This window comes from Athene noctua, chromosome 2, assembly GCF_965140245.1.
Source record: "Athene noctua chromosome 2, bAthNoc1.hap1.1, whole genome shotgun sequence".
Lineage (NCBI taxonomy): Eukaryota > Metazoa > Chordata > Aves > Strigiformes > Strigidae > Athene > Athene noctua.
Window position 1 is genome coordinate 150,341,701 of NC_134038.1, and position 18,204 is coordinate 150,359,904.

The window sequence follows — 18,204 nt, forward strand, 5'->3', positions numbered from 1 at the left end:
ATCTACTCTTCTTATCCAGGTATAACTGACTGCAATGCCAGGATGCTGCTAACCACAGAATTTACCAGCAGAAGCTCAAAACTGGCTTGTCCTCGCAAGAGCAGCAGAAATAAATATTGCTCAAAATCCAGCGGGATGTCACTAGACAGTGTATGTTCAGGATCTAACAGCATACAAGCTACTGCCCTTATCACTGTCTTGGGACACGGATTTATAACAGCATTTGGGAGGAGACTAATAATGACACCTTACGAAAAACCACATTTCTCCACCATTTGCATTCAAATTTCCAATAAGCTTGTATATATCCAGTAAGCTACATGTAGGATTTAGATATATCAGAAGAAAGCAAAAACTAACTTCTCTGTCAGCTTACTGTACAACTATGTTATTGCCTTTCCCAGCATTTATTATTCTCATTAATTTTGTTTTAGGTAAGTGTATTACATGATTTGGGAAAAAATGTATGTTTACTACACATCTAAATGATGATTTACAAACAAGTACATGTAGCAGTGAATCTCTTCTACTATCAACTCTTACCTAGAAGACAGCAATAGAAGTTGGCACATTTACTGGGGGGTGGGGAGGAAATCAGTCTTTCTGACTATGCCCAAAAGTCTACAACCTTCCTGGATGTCTCATATAAGATCTACTTGGAATGGGAAAGTAAATTGATAGGCAGGCACAGACTCTCACACAAAATCATGTTTATTCAGGAATTAAAGTGATGTAGAGCAAGACATTAATGTCAAAATTACCTCAAGAAAAGACATGGCTCCATCATCATAATTAAGAAAATGCAGTAATTACACCAAACAGCTAAGTATGAGTGTAAGCTCCATACATACAGCCTGTGCTGCAGGATTTTCAATGCTGGACTCCTCATATGGCTTTGTTTGGATGACAATTCAAGTGCTAACATTTTTGGGTTTTAAATCAGTTGAGGAATTATGTAAAGTTAAAAAACTAGGAAGAGGGGAGTGAAGAACCACCAAAAAAGTCTAAATATTAGATCAAAGTCCTCAAGGCTATATTACTGTGAACAGATTTCACACTGTTGTTATTTTTTCTTGGTTACCATTAAAATTACACTGCAACCAACACAGCTGTGTGCTATTTATAGAGATCAAATCATTATAAAGACGTTTATGCTACAGGCGGCAGCAATGACATTTTTTCCCCTTCATTTTCAAGCCAATTAAGTGAGAAGAATATTATAATAACTTTTTTCTTTGTTTCTCATTCTCCTTGGTGTTATAGGATAGCTTATTTTCATTGAGTAAAGCCACAAGAAGTCATCAAAAAGAACAGACTTTATAGTGCACTGTAAATATTCTAAATACCAATATCTACATGTTGAGATTTCAGTTTAGTAAATATGTATATTTCATATTAATTCTTTCACTGAGAGGACTTTTCCTCTTTCAGCATGTTTGACCCAATGGCTTTGGGAAGAAAAACAAAGGGATTCAGGTGCAGTGGGGCTGAGGGATTAATAACAAAAGGTAAGAATATAGGAAACACAAGCTCTAAAGCATCTTCCATGACAGGCTACTATGTTCAGGTTATAAATTTATGTGGATGCACTGCAAAGGACAATCAAAACTAAAGCAGTGCCCGGTCTTGTCACACAACCTGCTACAGAATGGAGAGCAAATTTACACTCAGCTCAGTGAAACCTGGCATTACTGAAAAGAGCTGATATCTGTGTTATGAGATGCTGCATAACAAATAGTCTGCCAGTTAGAAATAAACTGATGCCTAGGACACAGTAGTGTGCTACCAGTCAGCAACACAGGAATTAACTGCGAGCCTGGCTTTGATCTTGATATTGATCCTGTAGGTAGAACTCATCTCCCTAAAATTTAGTCATCTAAAGAGTTAGGTATCTATTCTAAACCCAGCTGCCTAGACTCTCTTGATAACTAATGGAGAAAGACGGGTATCTCCTGAAAGTCATTTATCTTGGTGAAATGAAGATGAAATTAATCAACTGCTGGAACTGTCTGTTTCTCTCACTGAACTCAAGATGCAAATCAGAAGAGTAAGTTAGTTTAAATACTTAACTTTGGATGACTGAGAGTCAAGGAAATGAATCCAACCCTATCTCTCTATTTGTCACATCACCAGGCATTACTCTATGGGATTAAGGTGTATTTTTAGGTGTTCCTTGGACTTGCAACTTGCTTTAAATCCCATATAACATTAAGAACAATGTCTTTCTCCCAAATCAGTCTATTTCTCAACAGTAGTGTAATGAATTTGGGCTCCTCCTGTACAAGGCCAGTCATTGATGCTCAGTTTCCTATAGCATTAGCTGATTTACAGCTATACTACCACAGTAAATCAAACCAGCAGAAGTTCTTAATTATCCTGTTCAAAGCACCGATTAAGAATGTTGTCATGAATGACAAATCTCACCCATCAGTCATTTAACAAAGCGATACATTTCATATACATACAAAAGATGAATGACAAGGGGAAAAAATGGCAGTGATACCTACTTGTCCAAGAGTGCACTCCATGCCACCAAGAAAATCGGCTTCCTTCAGCCCATTGTGATTGCTGCTAATGTCATGGACTTCAAACCGCAACCGCTGCACTTCTTCAAAATAGAAGTCCACCGTGAACAGCTTGGAGAAGACGGGATTTATACAGGTTCGAATCACTTCTGTCCTGTCAACCTGCCAAATGGAAAAGAGGTTATAGAAGTGGTTTCTCTTTCTACCTGTCATGAACTACAATGAGCTCCTCAGATACAGTTTGCTCGCTTATCAGGACTGGCAGCTGTGACTGTGGCCACGGACGCCACCATTTTTATAGGCAGCAGCAGCTGCCATTTCTGTGCAGGGCTGGCCACATGCATAAGGCCAACTTCCCTTGCCTCTACCTTCCACCAAGTCTTTAGCAAACATTGGTAGGAACATGGTGCACAGTCTAGATCCTCCTTTGCAGGGTGAACAATAACTGTCCCCCATTGGGTATACTAGATCAATCAGGTTGCAGAGTAGAGAGCCTGTGCACAGGCAAAATTACTGTCTTGTGCCAGACTAATAACTGGGAAATTAACTATAGAGTAACCATAGAATTTACATCTCCAGCAGTACCCATCCAGCACTACAAAACAGCAGCAGAGCGATACAGTTTTATCAAACTAAATGGAAAAGCAAGCAAAAACTCCAGTAATTACTCATTTTGAACAACTTGTATGATTAAGGAGTGGAGAACTGGATCCACAGCAAACAACCTTTCTTAAAAATATATAAATTTTTCCACCTCGTTAAGTTGCATTACAAGAATCTGATGGATTATACATGCTTATCCCTACCTCTGAGCCTCACAACTGCTAAACACCATCAAATCTAAATTGCTATTTCTTCAAATAAGTGCTCATAGGGTACTTTCTGGTTCTTTTAAAATGTAGTACATGTGTTTCCTATATTTGAAGTAGGCCTTTGCTACTTTTCATTATGATGTATTATTGGTGACACCATAAGCAATAGAGCAATCTCCTTTTTTCCACTCTCTTTGCTCTGGCACAGAAAAAACCCTAATAATTCTGTAAGATTAAAAGAACTGATCCTAAAATTAAGTAGGACTTGGGCACATCAGTCACTAAAAAGGAGGTGGCTGGTATGCTATGGAAAAGACAAATTAAATTGCTCAGAGGAAGAGTGATGAGATCCTTTGTCTGATTCTTGATCAGGAACATCTGTTGTGCAAAAAATGACAGCCGCTTGCTTCACTTTTCAGAGTTTATAATGCATTAGCCTTGCTAGTAGTTATCGGCAAGGACACAAAGAGTCAAGCAAATCAAAAGCAGGGGAAAAAAATGAGCAGTTCCTGGTAGCACAGATTTATTTTAGTGCTCATCAAAGGTGTCAGATTGACAGCTCTAACAGCTGAAATCCTTTAGCTAATCATCAAACAGATGCTACCAGTCATCGAACAGATGCAAACCAGTGCTGCCATTGCTGTCTTCTCACAGCTGTGTCAATGTTCTGTGACTATGCCAAGACAAGACCATCACAAAAATGAAAGCATCCTTACAAATTCAATTCTTAATCTCTTTGCTTAGACTAGCTAAAAATGATGGTTCTAATAAGAGTAATATAAAGCACAGTAAGAGTAATATGAGAAAAGATACCAGCTACCTTCATTCAGGTGCTTAGCCTATCTCAAAAATTTTTTGATCTCCACTTGCAATCAATGTGACTTGACATCACCATTACTGCTACAACATGAAATATTCCCTGTGTCAGATGACTAGTCAGTTCCGTGGGGTGTCCCTGAGATCTCTTCTAAGTGGAACATGATTCGATCCACTCACAGAAGAGTGGTCAGCTCATGAAATAGAGCATCAGAAGACCCAATAATCAAAACATTTAAATGATCAGCTTTAAATCTTTCTTCATAGCCACAGCAATCTCTCAAACACATTCCTTGTAAATGTACAAACTGTTAATTTAATGACATTATTTTAGTTGCTTCAGATCTCAGTTGCGGCAGATCTCAGGCAGTAACCAAAGTTTGTTAGTTTCTCCTCATCTCTGTTTTGCTGCTGGAATGTGGGGAAATGGTTCTCCACTGTGAAATGCAGCAAGATTTACACTTGTGCTCAGGTTAAATACATGACTGTTAAGGGAATGAAGTGCCTGAAAATGAAGGCACAGGTCTGCATGCAGGAGCATTAAGAATTTCAGTCTCACATAGTGGTAAGATGCTGTTAGCTTTTTCCAGCTTGTGATTGACTGACATCCTTCCCTTGACAGACACAGTATTGAAATATAGCCTTTTCACTGCATTTCCCCAGTCTTCCCATATTATTGAGATGATACATCAAACCAGCATGTCGGAGCATGGGATTATGTGAGAAAAATCTATATCAAAAGAAGCAATGCCAACAGCTCCACAAGCAATATAAAATTCTTCATGCCTCTCAGGAGTCAGCAGCATGCCATAGCATTAGCCCTATTAGTCTACCTTGTCTCCAGTCTGCTTTGTCAGTGTATTTCAGTTACCCTACTCTTTGGCTAGGAAGTCTGGCAGGATCCTCAGCATGGGAAGCCCAGATCCATTCGTTCACTTTGATTACTGTGCATTGATAGCCAGCTGGAGTGACTCATGAAGAAGCAGTGAACCAAACAGGTCAATACATTCACTAACTCTCATGGACAGCTCCAGGTTAAAAGATGCTATATAAACACAAGGTATAATTTCCATTTGTCTTCTTCCACTTATTAGAGGCTATTCTTTCTTAAGTACTCCTGCTCTCATATTCAACTGTAAAGCCTTGACACTCTCTTTAGAAATGCTAGTTGAGCGTAAAACCTTAATGAAAACTGGTGAGAATACTATTGCTAGGTGCAGTTTCACGAAGGAGGTCATGATCCACAGTTCTCAGACACTTCAAAAAAAAGGCTGACCTGTTTTGTCCATAACTTGTCCCAATACCACAACTGGTTCCAATACCTGTTAAACTTCAAGCAAAATTTGGTACTGTGTTCCATGCTAACCCAAAACACAGATCCATAGCAGCCTGACAAGATATCAAATTCATGCTATATGTCCTTAACCCAGTTGTCACCCAAAATCCGTAACAGCACTTCCACGTTCATGGATGATGAAGGCTCAAATTCTTAAAGAAACCACAGTCTGGCTTTGCTCAGCCTCATCAACTGAACATTCAGTTAGAACTTCTCAGCTTGAATGCTCTCCAAAACACGAGAACAACAGCAACCACATTAAATCTCCATCACTTTTGTGCAAGAGAGCTTCTAAGTTCAACAGCAGCGTGTTATAAGCAAGTGGAACATACACTTTTAGTCCTGTGCATAAAACACCAAACTCTTGAGCAACCTAATCCTGAAGGCAGGTAGATTTGTCAACAGGCCATGGACAGGGGTCATGACCACATATTTAGGAGTTGCTGATGCCTGGCATATGAGCCATCTGTTATTTCTGGACTTTGCTAGAACAAGGAATTTCTCCAATTTATTACAGCAGAACGAATTTTCAGAAGAAACAATTGACAGTTACATGCACCTTTGTCCTGTGTGAAAAGTTAAAATTGACCTTACAAAAAGCATTGCTTCAGCTGACACCACGATCTGAACATCTGCTTCAGGGTACAGCTTTACCTACCCTTTCCCTTCAAGGACAATATATACAGAGGAAAGGACATGCATCTTCACTGCCTGGGACAGACTCATGCTGCTTTCCCTCTTCATCTCTTTAGGCCCTTGTCACTCCACAGAAGGTGGCACCCTGCTGAGCAGCCAGGATTACTTGGCAGGCCCATCTGGATGCAGCCACCCTGTGAGCATCCCCTTGGGGTATCATGAATGACACACAAACACCAAAGTAGACCTCCACAGCATAAAGCACCATCTCAACAGCAGGAATTAAAACATAGAAAAGGAAATAACTTCTTGCTTTGGGCCTTCTGAATCCTCTCACCAAACTCAGAGGAAGCTGGAAGCTGGGTTTCAAAGTTGTTTTCTCTCTCCTTTCTCTAGCAGAAATATTTGCCTGCTTTCCTGTTGACCCACTATTACTGCTGAAGAACTGCAAAACCATCTATGCAGCCAGACAGCATCAAATTAAAGGGAACTCAAAAGACAGATGAACAAGGATTAACATTCAGGCTCCTTATGCTGTTTGCATCTTTTGTCTGTGAGCTACTGAGAAGCAGTAAGCTTTGCAGAACAGTCATAAACATGGTAATTTCAGTGAGGAAACAATTCATCGTTCTAGCTAAAATTTCACTGACAAAGAAGTAATTCAACGGTTAAAGTATGGGCTGAGGATCTCCTCTCCATCTTCTAGCATTAGCTGAAAAGTAAAGTCGGGGAAAAAGAGTCAGCCTGAGGGGTGTTTTTGTTCTTCTATCGAAATTAGATGAAGTATAAGCTATTGCATATACAAGAATGAACAAGGATTAGGTAGAAGCTTACTATCACCTGGTATCTAGGGCTTTCAAGTGATCATAAACACAGCTTTCTCAGAATGCCCTTGGGAACCAGGGAAATGGAGAATTATCTACAGGACCTGATGCTCTGCACCTCAAGGCCACACTTCAGTGTTTAGTACGCATCAGCTGTGTGGAGAACTCAGTTGATACTGGAAAGCCGGTTGAAGAAAAACTCTCTAAGACTCAGAATCAGAGCTTTAGAAAGCAGGCATTCTTTACTGCAGCACTGGGTGCACAGGGGATCGCTCCTCCACAAGAGTGCACACCAAGCCCCTTAGATTTAGCACTTAAATGCAGGTACCTTATACATATTCATAGGATTGCACAACACAGACATACAAATTTACTATTAAGGCATGGTTAGTCCAAAAAACTTTATCAGCAGTTTTAAAACAACCATGTCACTCTTGCACCTGCGCATTGCCTCCAGGTGGTGGTCTTTGGGGGTCTTCAGGAGGAAGGCCAGTAGTCTTCCTCATCATCTTTTCCCCAATTTCAAAATCGCCAGCCCCTTAAAAGCCAGACTCCTCTGACTAAATCCTTCGTTGCCCACCTTATCTCAAGTGTGATGTCCATTATCTTCTGTTGCCAGGGCCTGGGCTTAATCCTTTGGGTCATACAATGCACATTATCTTCTGTCGCCATGGTTGCACGTCTTCTGTCCTTGGGGCCTTTATCTATGTTTATATGAGTTTCTTTCTTTGTTCCTACAGCTGAGAAACTCCTTAGCTTAAACAGGCAACTCTCAGGCCTACTACAACCATCTTACTAGTTATGTACCAAATTTCTTAACATGTCATGCAGGCCAGCAGGGACAGGGAAGGGATCTTGCCCCTGTACTTGGTGCTGGTGAGGCCACACCTTGATTACTGTGTTCAGTTTTGGGCCCCTCACTACAAAAAGGACATAGAGTTACTCGAACATGTCCAGAGAAGGGCTACAAAGCTGGTCAAGGGTCTGGAACACATGTCCTATGAGGAGCATCTGAGGGAACTGGGATTGTTTAGTCTGGAGAAGAGGAGGCTGAGGGGAGACCTCATCGCCCTCTACAGCTCCCTGAAAGGAGGGTGCAGAGAGCTGGGGATGAGCCTCTTTAGCCTAGTAGAAAGCGACAGGACAAGAGGGAATGGCCTCAAGTTGAGCCAGGTAAAGTTCAGACTAGATATTAGGAAGCATTTCTTTACAGAACAGGTTGTTAGGTGTTGGAATGGGCTGTCCAGGGAGGTGGTGGAGTCCCCATCCCTGGAGGTGTTCAAGAGTAGAGTCTATTTGGAGTTTAAGGGTATGCTGTAGGTGGGAACTGTGCTACGCAAACGGTTGGACTAGATGATCTCCAGGGTCCTTTCCAACCTAGATGATTATGTGATTCTGTGATTCATATATCACAGTGTCCCACACAGACAACTGGTACCTATCTGCTCTCCACTGTATTTCTAGCAAACACGTTAACTAGCACAAAAGCAACACATTTTCAGTGGTTGTTACTTGACATCTTCGAGGTGAAGAGCAGACAAGAGTCAAAGGGCGGTGGAGAATTCACTGTCTTCTCACCAAAAGGACAATTCTCTAGGAGAGATTTTAATCAGGCTCATGAAATAGCATGGCAATGCTGTAGTCAGTAATGAAATAGCTGTCTCATGAACCAAGGATTTACAGAATTACAGTCTGAAAATTTATACCGGTGCTATATTTCCTTAAGTGTTTGTAAAAAAAAATGTTGAAAAGCCATAAACATGCAAATTTCATTAAGTGGAAAGTTGGTGGCGCTATTCAGCCCAAAGCATGCTTTTTGTGGTTGTTACATTTTTAACAAGTTCTTAGATCAACAAATAAACCCACCATTCCCTATACATTTTACAGGCCAACAAGGGAAATCCAACAGTCTGTATTTTCAGTAGAAGTTGTTATAAAATGCTCATTAAATCTAGAAGAATCCCATTTGTCAGCTGAGATGACAAAATGTACAGAGGTGAAGGGGTAGCATTATTCTTAGGTCACCTGAATTTTAAGAAGACTGAAAATTTCCATGATACAGTACCTTACATGAAAATTTGCTACCAAGCAGAAAGCAATTTACACTTTGCCTGGCGGTTCCTGAGGAAGTTATTAATAATTTTTTATTATTATTAATAGTGCTTTCACACCATCACATCTCTATCCCACAAATGAAAAGTCACTGCAAAGGTCACCATAATTTATAGCCCTTGTTTTCAGCTTAATTGATATTTGAAAACAGCAGAAAGAAATCAATAGGTCTTTAACTCTTTTTAGGCCATAGAGGTCAAATCTAAGCACAATCTTGTCAGTGTCAGGAAAAATCTTTTGGTCACAGGTTGGCTGAAAGAGAATCATTTAACATGAATGGTCTTGAAATTATCTGCAAGTAATTTCTTTTATTTATGTGATATAAATATTAAGTAGCTTGTAAACCTCCGAGTCAGAACTGTGAAGACCTGCTTTCAAGCACTGGAAAAACTGGTACACAGAAAAGGCCCAGGCCTCAAGGGGCTCCAGTCCAAACAATTGGAATTACAGTAAAACAAGCATTATTATCTCGCGGTTGAAAAGTGCTTCATTAAGAAAGCCTCCTTCTCTGATCAGAGCCACTGACTCTCCTCTGCTTAATTACTTTTACCTTCTCAGTTACTTTTTATTGCTCTGAAGCAGGAAACAGAAAAATTATAATATGTATAAATTCTGTGAGAAGTTCCTGGATGGTTTCTGCTTTATATACTTATAGCTTTTAAAAGAAGAGAGAAATATGATTTCTATTTGCATATGTTGTATTTACATATAGTTTGTCTCATCCACTTAGAAACAAAATATGATATAGTTATAATAGCCACTGCACAGACAGGTACTCAATATTTGCACCCAAGGACCTATACTGATCCTTGGCAGACTCTCAGCCAGCACAGATTTCAGGGTCTCATCTGAGCAATCCCAAGCTCTCACAGTTTGAAAATTTGCAAAAAACTGTGGGTGCAAAATACAGTGCTAACTACCAGTGGCAGGCAAATCGTGGTAACAGGTATGAGGTAACAGGGAGATTGCTTCAGCTATGATGAGAAAGAGTGATGCTCACTCCCCAGATACGAAAAAAAGCAGGACCGAAACTGGTTGGGAACCCTTGTGCCAAGGGAATCCCTGTTTTCTGGAACAAAAGACATCTCTGGGGAAGCTACAACACTTCCCTTTAGCTTTAGGACCATGCGTAGTTATCATAGACCTCCTTGGTAAGTCTAGGTTTTCCAGGTTGCATAAAGATGCTGGATAGTACAAAGGTATCCTCACTGTCATTTAGGAAAGCTCAAATATGAGAAAAAAAACCCCAAGTGCTCAACTAATGCATTAATCCGTAGTCACACCATCCTCACATGTACTAGATACCTGCTTTTAGTTTTCTCTGGAAAGAAATACTTTCATTCAGATAGTTCTGGGAGTTAGAGGACACTGAGTTTTCTCAGTCTAATGTCACAAATCCCACATTTTCTGGGCTGGAGTGATAATTTTTAGTCACTGCACAGGATTGCAATGAAAACAAACAGATTAAAATTGTTACTTTGTTGGGAGACTTTCATGTAACCCCCTTGGATCTCTAATTGTTTTCCTTATAACATCACTGATGGGACTCCACCTGCAGATGGAGGTTAGATTCTGACCCACTGTTTTCTATCAACATTTAAAAATAATCCCTCCTAAATGAAAAACTAAAAAGCATGTCAAATATGAAGAGCACCATATAAAATATTAAACATGAACATGTTATTATTAATGTGAATTAATTTATATTAATAATGTATAATACTAAACTATTAAAATGCTTAAAATATTAAATCACACCTAAAATATTTTTTACATTTTTTTTACAAAGGACTAAAAGGCTAATTTGGCCTAGCAGTAAACTGCAACTTCTTGCACCAGCCACTGTACTGTGAATATTCAAGCCAGTTTTGAAGAGCCAGTTGCATGAGATTTCAGTGAACTTGAAAAGCACAATGTCTCTTTAGAGCATATCAATGCAGCATAAATTAAGGTCTTTCCAATGAACAATGACTGAACAGCGAGATGACCATGATAGCGTAGTGAGACAGCAATAACTGCCTTTTGTAGAAGGTATGTTACGTTTTTTTTACATTTAACATGGAAACACCTGTAATTCTGAATTTTTGGGTATAATAATTTGAGTCCTGCTAGAGATCAGAAGGACAAGACTGAAGAGAGAACGTCACTTCAGGTATGCTTAAAAAACCTGGGCAACTTCTTGACGAGCAACTGAACTTCCTGCAAAGCGGCACAAGGATTTCATCTCACCTGGAGCCTCCAGGGGGGCCTCCCCTGAGTGCTCAGGAACCTCTCATCTTTGGGCCCCCACTATCACTGCTGTGGGTAGTGCTCATCCCTCAGCACCGAGAACTGTGCAGAACACAATACCCTCTTGGGCACCCCAAAATTCAGGCTTACATGTCCAAATAACTAATTGCTTTAAAGCCTTAACTTATATAACAATGTTTATTATTTTACCTAACCTGAGGTACACACAGTACTCTGGAGTGTAAAATCAGCCTGTGAGACAGAGCCAGCACTCCCCAGCAGGAACTACGGCTTAGTGTTAATACTACACCAGACTTATGATGTTCTTCGTCAGCTGAGGGGAGTGTACGGTTCCATCTTCACATAGGAGCCTCTGTGTTGATGACATGCTGTGAACATACCATCACCGATGAGATTTTCCTAAGGTGACTGAGGACCTCTCCCTTCTTATCTCCAGAATGTTTGCTCCCCTTCCAGAAGTGTTCTGAGCAGATTTCTGTTCAGTGTGAATTCCTACTGTCCCTCTGATTTTACTGCCATCTGTCATATACAGCAAATCACACCAGTTCAAGAGCTACCTTTCTGCATTAACATCTGGCTGAAATGGATGAATATGAGTTAAAGTTTTAAAAAAAGACTGAGCAGCCCCACACATGCTCTCCTAGTGAGGAAACCCAGCGAACTCCCTGAGGGTCCCTTTGCAGAAAGCCAGCAGTTGAAGGAGATGATATTCTGGAGGCCATCCCTTCCAGTGTGACCATGGCCATGGACTAAACTGTGTTTTGCAGCAGGCAGCATATGAGTGCTGCACTCTCCTCTGCACCAGCTTACCTCCTGCAGAGTCATTAAATAAAGACAAGCAATGATTATGCTACTCCTGCTAGAGGGTTCAGACAGTAGATGGAATTACTCACATCAAAGCCTTTTATCTTATTCTGGTAAGACCTTCAGAGCCCTAACAATCATATAAAATTGGCAGCTATAGAAACTTTGGTATTAAAGAGTGTTTCTTCCGAGGTAGTCAAAGCATCCTGACCCAGCCATATGTACTGCAGAAGGACCTCATAGAAATCACTTGGTGGCAGGAGATATCCATGTGCTGTGCTCCCTGCATATTTAACAAGCACTCAGCAAACATCAACACAAGTGGATAATGGCCCACATCAACTCATGGAATAAGGTTCTGTAACCCACTCAGATGTGATTACACCAGCATAAGCAAAAAGATAATTCATTTTTTTCACCGCAAACTTTTAAACGCTGTCTCAGAGCTAAGCCCTGGAGCCTGAATTACTTTATATCCCAAATACAGTCCAGATGTTCAAAGACTATGATGACTGCCATTTATTATTCTCCAACCTTCATGTGATGTCGAGAGCTTCAATCCAATCTTCTTAATTTACACGTCCCTGAGGACACAGGCTTTTTGCAGAGGACAAGGCAGGTCCTTCGAAGTAACAACAAAAATATTCACATATTATACCGTTTAGCTCCACTCTCAACTAGCCACAAAATGCTACTAAGCAGTGCAGGACCTGGCAGCAGTCTGAAAGTCAGAGCATTATGCAATCATTTGAAAGTTCTTCAGCCATATCTATTCTCCACATATTAGTGTTTCCCCCACATATTAGAAAGTGAGCCTTGGGAATACAGGTCTTCACTAATGGAGTTTCATTTTTATTTGCTTGCTCCATTTTAGTCTGCTTGTAGGAAGAAACACAGTTTTGTTTGTTATGTTCGTGCAAAAAAGGAAGTTTTTAATCAAGGTTTGTATCAATTACTTGACTTTTTTTCCCCATATAGATGATCTCCTGATCTTCTGATCAGCTAAATTTTCTGTTCTTTACTTTAAACAACTGGTTTGAATATGCTTTTGATTCACAATGCAAAGCATGACCTTGCCTGCATGACAGCAACAACATGCTACAACATTACTGGGTTTTGGAACATGATTTAAAATGTGTCAAGTGCCGGAAGGTTTCTTTTTTGAAATGCCATTGCTTGGGAATCCTCAGTTCATTACCAGAATATTGTACTCACACAATTAGATTCTGCTGCAGCATTGTGCTACAAAGAAATTAATTCAAACTTATCCTAATCGGGATGCAAAGTATTTATTTGCCAATTCCATCTTTCATTACTCCAGAACTAACTTTCAGAATTAATTTCAACTATTGCCACCTGTAGGTAATCTCCCATCCCAGGCACGGGGCTTCCACAGCAATTGCAGACATGTTTCTTCTTTGCCTGATGTCCTGGTGGGTAAGAGATATAGAAGTTCGACAAATGCATTGTAGTGCCAGCCCATTCAAGCAAAAATGCAGATTTTTGATGCTGCTGAGCAGCAATTAAGCCTGCAAAGAGGCTTTTAGAAGAGTGTGTGGTGGCACAGGACTGATCAGGACAGAAATCAGGCATCATACCATTTCTCAGGAACTTACAGGTAATTGAGACCAGAGAAAAATTAAGTGTTGGAATGATCCTTTGCTTATGATTATCAGTGGAACTACATTATACTAAGTAGGAAATCTACACTGCTTCAGTAATTTGCTCTTTAATTAACTTACTATAAATAGTGATTTGATAATTTATTTATACTGAGAAAGATCTCCTGCCTCCTACACTCAAGTAAGTTAAGCATAACTAATATGGATTCTCATATGGGTTAATGAATTATGTCAATTGATACAGGCCTAGTCAAGTTGTTAGTTTAAGAAATTCATTTGCTAACAAAGTGCTCATAATTAAAGATTTATTAATTTACTTTTAATGTTGTAATTCAACTGCTAAATCAATTATATCATTGAGGCATCAGCTGCAGGAAAGCAATGCGCTATCATGCAAGATACACACTGCTTTACCAGGCTTTCCTGAATTCTGATACCAGAAGCAATAATTTACAAGGCCTATTTAAACCAGCTCAAGTCTTCCCACACAACTGGGAAATTTGAATCATGTTTTCAAATGACTGCCTAGAACAATAACAGATTTCTTGTGACTCATGTCCATTATAAGCAAAACTTAGTCTTTTCTTTATCTTACTGTCTGTGGGGCTGCCATTTGCTGAAACACAGCAGCCCAACAGCTTGACCCACTACCCAGGAACATCAGTGGAAGCCTTTCTGTGAACTACTACAAAACCCTGGAAAATAGAATATGACACTCACAAGCACACATTCTGGCATTGAATAGTACACAACTAACTGATTAGAAATAGAGAGCTGATCTCTATTACAGTTTTGCAGACAGCATCCTATCAGACTCCTGACTCAGGAGCACTTTGGTTTGCACTGCTCTTGAAGAATCTCAGTGAGTTATGGTTCCTGTATTTATCTGGGAATATCTATTCCAGAATAATTTCTGGAAAACAAAAACCTTGTAATCAAGTATGATATACACGCATGCTACCCAAAGATATATAAGCTTAATCTGACGTGACCACAATTTTCCCTTCCCTGAGAATGACCGCAGCCAGTTAAATGTTACATACAGGACTCTCCCACACAACAACTTTGGGCAATAGGTAGCCCAAAGCTGCTTCCTATAATGGCTGCAGGCTCTCCTGGAAAGTGTTATGACTTTCAGTTGCTTGTAAACAATACACCTGACATGTCCACATACATCATATATGTACAGCACACACACATCAGTTCCTCTTACATTCACTGTGATTTATAAAATTGGTTGGTATGTGCATAGCTGCGAAGAAAGTTCAAATGTGCAGAGCACACCAAATCCACCCCTGGTATGCCTCTTGGCAACAGCAGGGATGCTAAGTGGTGAATTTTTCAACTAGTGAGCACAAGATTTGATCATAAAAGACAAGTGTTAGTCTTGCGGGTACTTCCATTAAGGGAAAGTAGTCCATATATCTACTCCTGTTTCCTACTATCATGTTCTACGTGTTGTAAAAACAGGCTTATTGGTGTAAATTATATATGCTCCATAATGATTCACATTACACTTCAGAGCTGGAATTTTCAAGGGACTTGGTTTCTCAAAAGTTTTAGCACCTTGTTATTTAAGGCCATAGGGACAGAAAAATTAGAAAGTTCCCTTGTACACAGGAGAGCTTTGAGTTCAGAAAGGTGTTTTTTCTCATCGGTGATATATACTCTTCAGCAGCTGATTTGCTACTTTATTGGGTGCCTTAGCAGATGCAAGACAGTACACAGAGTTACACAGATCATGTCTTAGCAAAATAACTTTGAATGTCTTCAATAATTCATTCAGCACTTACACCTGCATTTGCAAAAGCACCCTAATAATATCAATGAATTAAATACATCATTCCATCTCAGAGGGTGTTTTCATTATTCTTGGTGCAAGAGAGATGATTCTAAATTATTCAGCAATGTTTTTAGAGTGGTCCCTCAATTTTAATTTTTTTTTCCAAACTTCATTTTACTTCTGTGTTGTTATAATTAACCAATTTCCCATCTCTGCATGTTCCCTCTTAATTTCCCAACTAATTTCACTGTACTTCAGATCATGTCAAAGTTATTATTACTTCCCACTTTATAGCATAAACTTCAGATGTGCAATAGAGGGGTAAATCAAGCCCCAGACCAGCAACGAGCTAATTAAACCTTTACTTATGGACTCAGTCTTAAAAGGCAGTAATAATTCCATGGCTTGAACTAAATTCACTTCAAGGTTTTCCTGTCTCATTTAGGCCATAAGCTTAAGAAAACATAAGTCTAATAGCATGAAGAGTAGAGTCTAAGACAAGGTACATTCAATCACAGTGGAATTATACCTGCCAATTGTTTCTTCATCTCCTTACAGCACACCATAAGGAGAAGGGAGTTTGGGATTTTTACACTGGACTATGAAGGATACATGAGAGATCACTGACTACTTCAACCATTTCATGATGCAGAATCTGTACATTCCACCATGAGATATTTCAGCCCTGGCATTGAGCGGTTTTAACTTATGTTGAAACAGCCAACACACAGAGCACAATATCCTGTGGAAGATACTGCGTGTTAGGAGAGCAGTCAGTACAGCTATACAAGAAGCCTAGGCCAAAAATATCACACAATAACTAAATCTGAGCAACCTTCAGGTAAACCCCATGGAACTCATGGTAAGCCCCAGGCAACTGCAGACACTAATGGCCACAATCAATAAGCAGTGTCAGCAGGATTTGGTCTTCTTGGTAGACTTTCAAATTTATCTCTGACAGAAGCTATGAAGAAACAGCTTGTAGCAAGGCAGATTTTGATGGACACTTGCCCAGGCTTAGTTCAGGGCTGCCCTTCTGAGGCTCATATTAAGGCTGGCTTTAGGCACAAGCAGACACATAGGCATGAGAAAACACAGCTTCAAAATGAAAGCACTGCCCAGGCTGCTCTTAGAAAGTAAAGGCAAAATAAGAAGGACATGGACCTGCTTGAGCAGGTCCAGACGAAGCCACAAAGATAATCAGGTAGCTGGAGCACCTTCCTTATGAGGACAGGCTGAGAGAGTTGGGGTTTTCAGCCTGGAGAAGAGAAGGTTCTGGGGAGACCTTATAGCAGCCTTCCAGTACTTAAAGGGGGCTACAGGAAAGATGGGGAGGGGCTCTATCAGTGAGTGTAGGGATAGGATGAGGGGTAATGGTTTTAAACTGAAAGAGGGTAGATTTAGATTAGATATAAGGAAGAAATTCTTTACCATGAAGGGTGGTGAGACACTGGCACAGGTTTCCCAGAGAAGCTGTGGCTGCCCCCTCCCTGGCAGTGTTCGAGGCCAGGTTGGACGGGGCTTTGAGCAACCTGGGCTAGTGGAAGGTGTCCCTGCCCATGGCAGGGGGGGTGGAACTGGATGGACTTTAAGGTCCCTTCCAACCCAAATCATTCTATGATTCTGTGAAAATGTTCAGCACATCCAAGCAGTTCAGCATGTTGAGACCATGTAGCAAGATCCCAGTTCTGACGCAGTTTGCATGCACAGCCCAGCTGGGGTTATAACCTGATCTCTCAGAAGGAGACAGTCATGCCCAAGGTTGTTCATAGCCCTCACACTTCCCTGCCCCTGGATCTGATACCACCTGCTTTGGGGGACCACTGCAATTGAACTTGCTTAATTAGTAACTAAGTAATTCATAAGTCACTTTGTCTTTATGCATGGTGTTCGAAAATTCAGTTTTGCTGACACTGTTGAAAATCTATGAGCTGCCTCTGGGATGAAACATCACTGAGAGATATCTTGGCTAAAATGTCCTGCATTTTATCCACTCTAAAATATTAGAAGAAAAATGAATGCAACTAAATGTTATCAAATGTTTTCCTGTCCCAAGAAGCTGCCATGCTGGACTCACACAGAAGTACTACATTTGGCAGTAAGGCTCTCCTGTCTTTACCTTTCAGTGACTGTAAAGTTGTTCTAAACCAAAGAAAGCTTTGAGTGGATTTCACTTCTCTCTCTGTGTGTCTGAGGTCTTTGCCCAATACCAGTAATTTTGAAGTCAACAATGACTCAAATATGTATTTTCATGTCTTGCTAAACAATGAAAATGGAAAACAATGGAAACCAGTAGCACTGTTACTATTTATCTGCAGGGTGAAATGCATTCAGTATTTTTTGCATAAAATAGAAGATGTTTTCTAAACTGGCCTTTCAGCATAGTATTATGCTACTATATTTCAGGCATGCTGGTTTTCAATTGATATATTCAGAAAGTTTAGTCAATGCTTCCATCCAAAAAATTTAATTTTAATACCTGCTCTCCACATATCTTCTCTAAATTCCCTTTGACAAGACTTGTTTTCAATACCTTCACACAGCATCATGGCATTTTCTATTAACAAATTGATACGAAAATGAGAAATGTAAATAATGCTTGATGGAAGTTTATCTTTAGACCTGGTATACTCTAGAAAATTGTTCCTGTTGTACAGGTTTGGGCAGGAGAGAAAACACATTCT

General features: G+C 40.0%; 1 protein-coding gene across 1 annotated transcript in view; it reads right to left on the reverse strand.

Annotated features, from left to right (window-relative positions):
* CPNE4 (copine 4) overlaps window positions 1–18,204 on the reverse strand; it is a 249,287-nt gene that overhangs the window by 112,973 nt on the left and 118,110 nt on the right. The window contains exon 3 of the mRNA XM_074900646.1: window positions 2,508–2,687. Coding sequence (XP_074756747.1) covers window positions 2,508–2,687 — 180 coding nt within the window. The remainder of the gene's footprint in view (window positions 1–2,507; window positions 2,688–18,204) is intronic.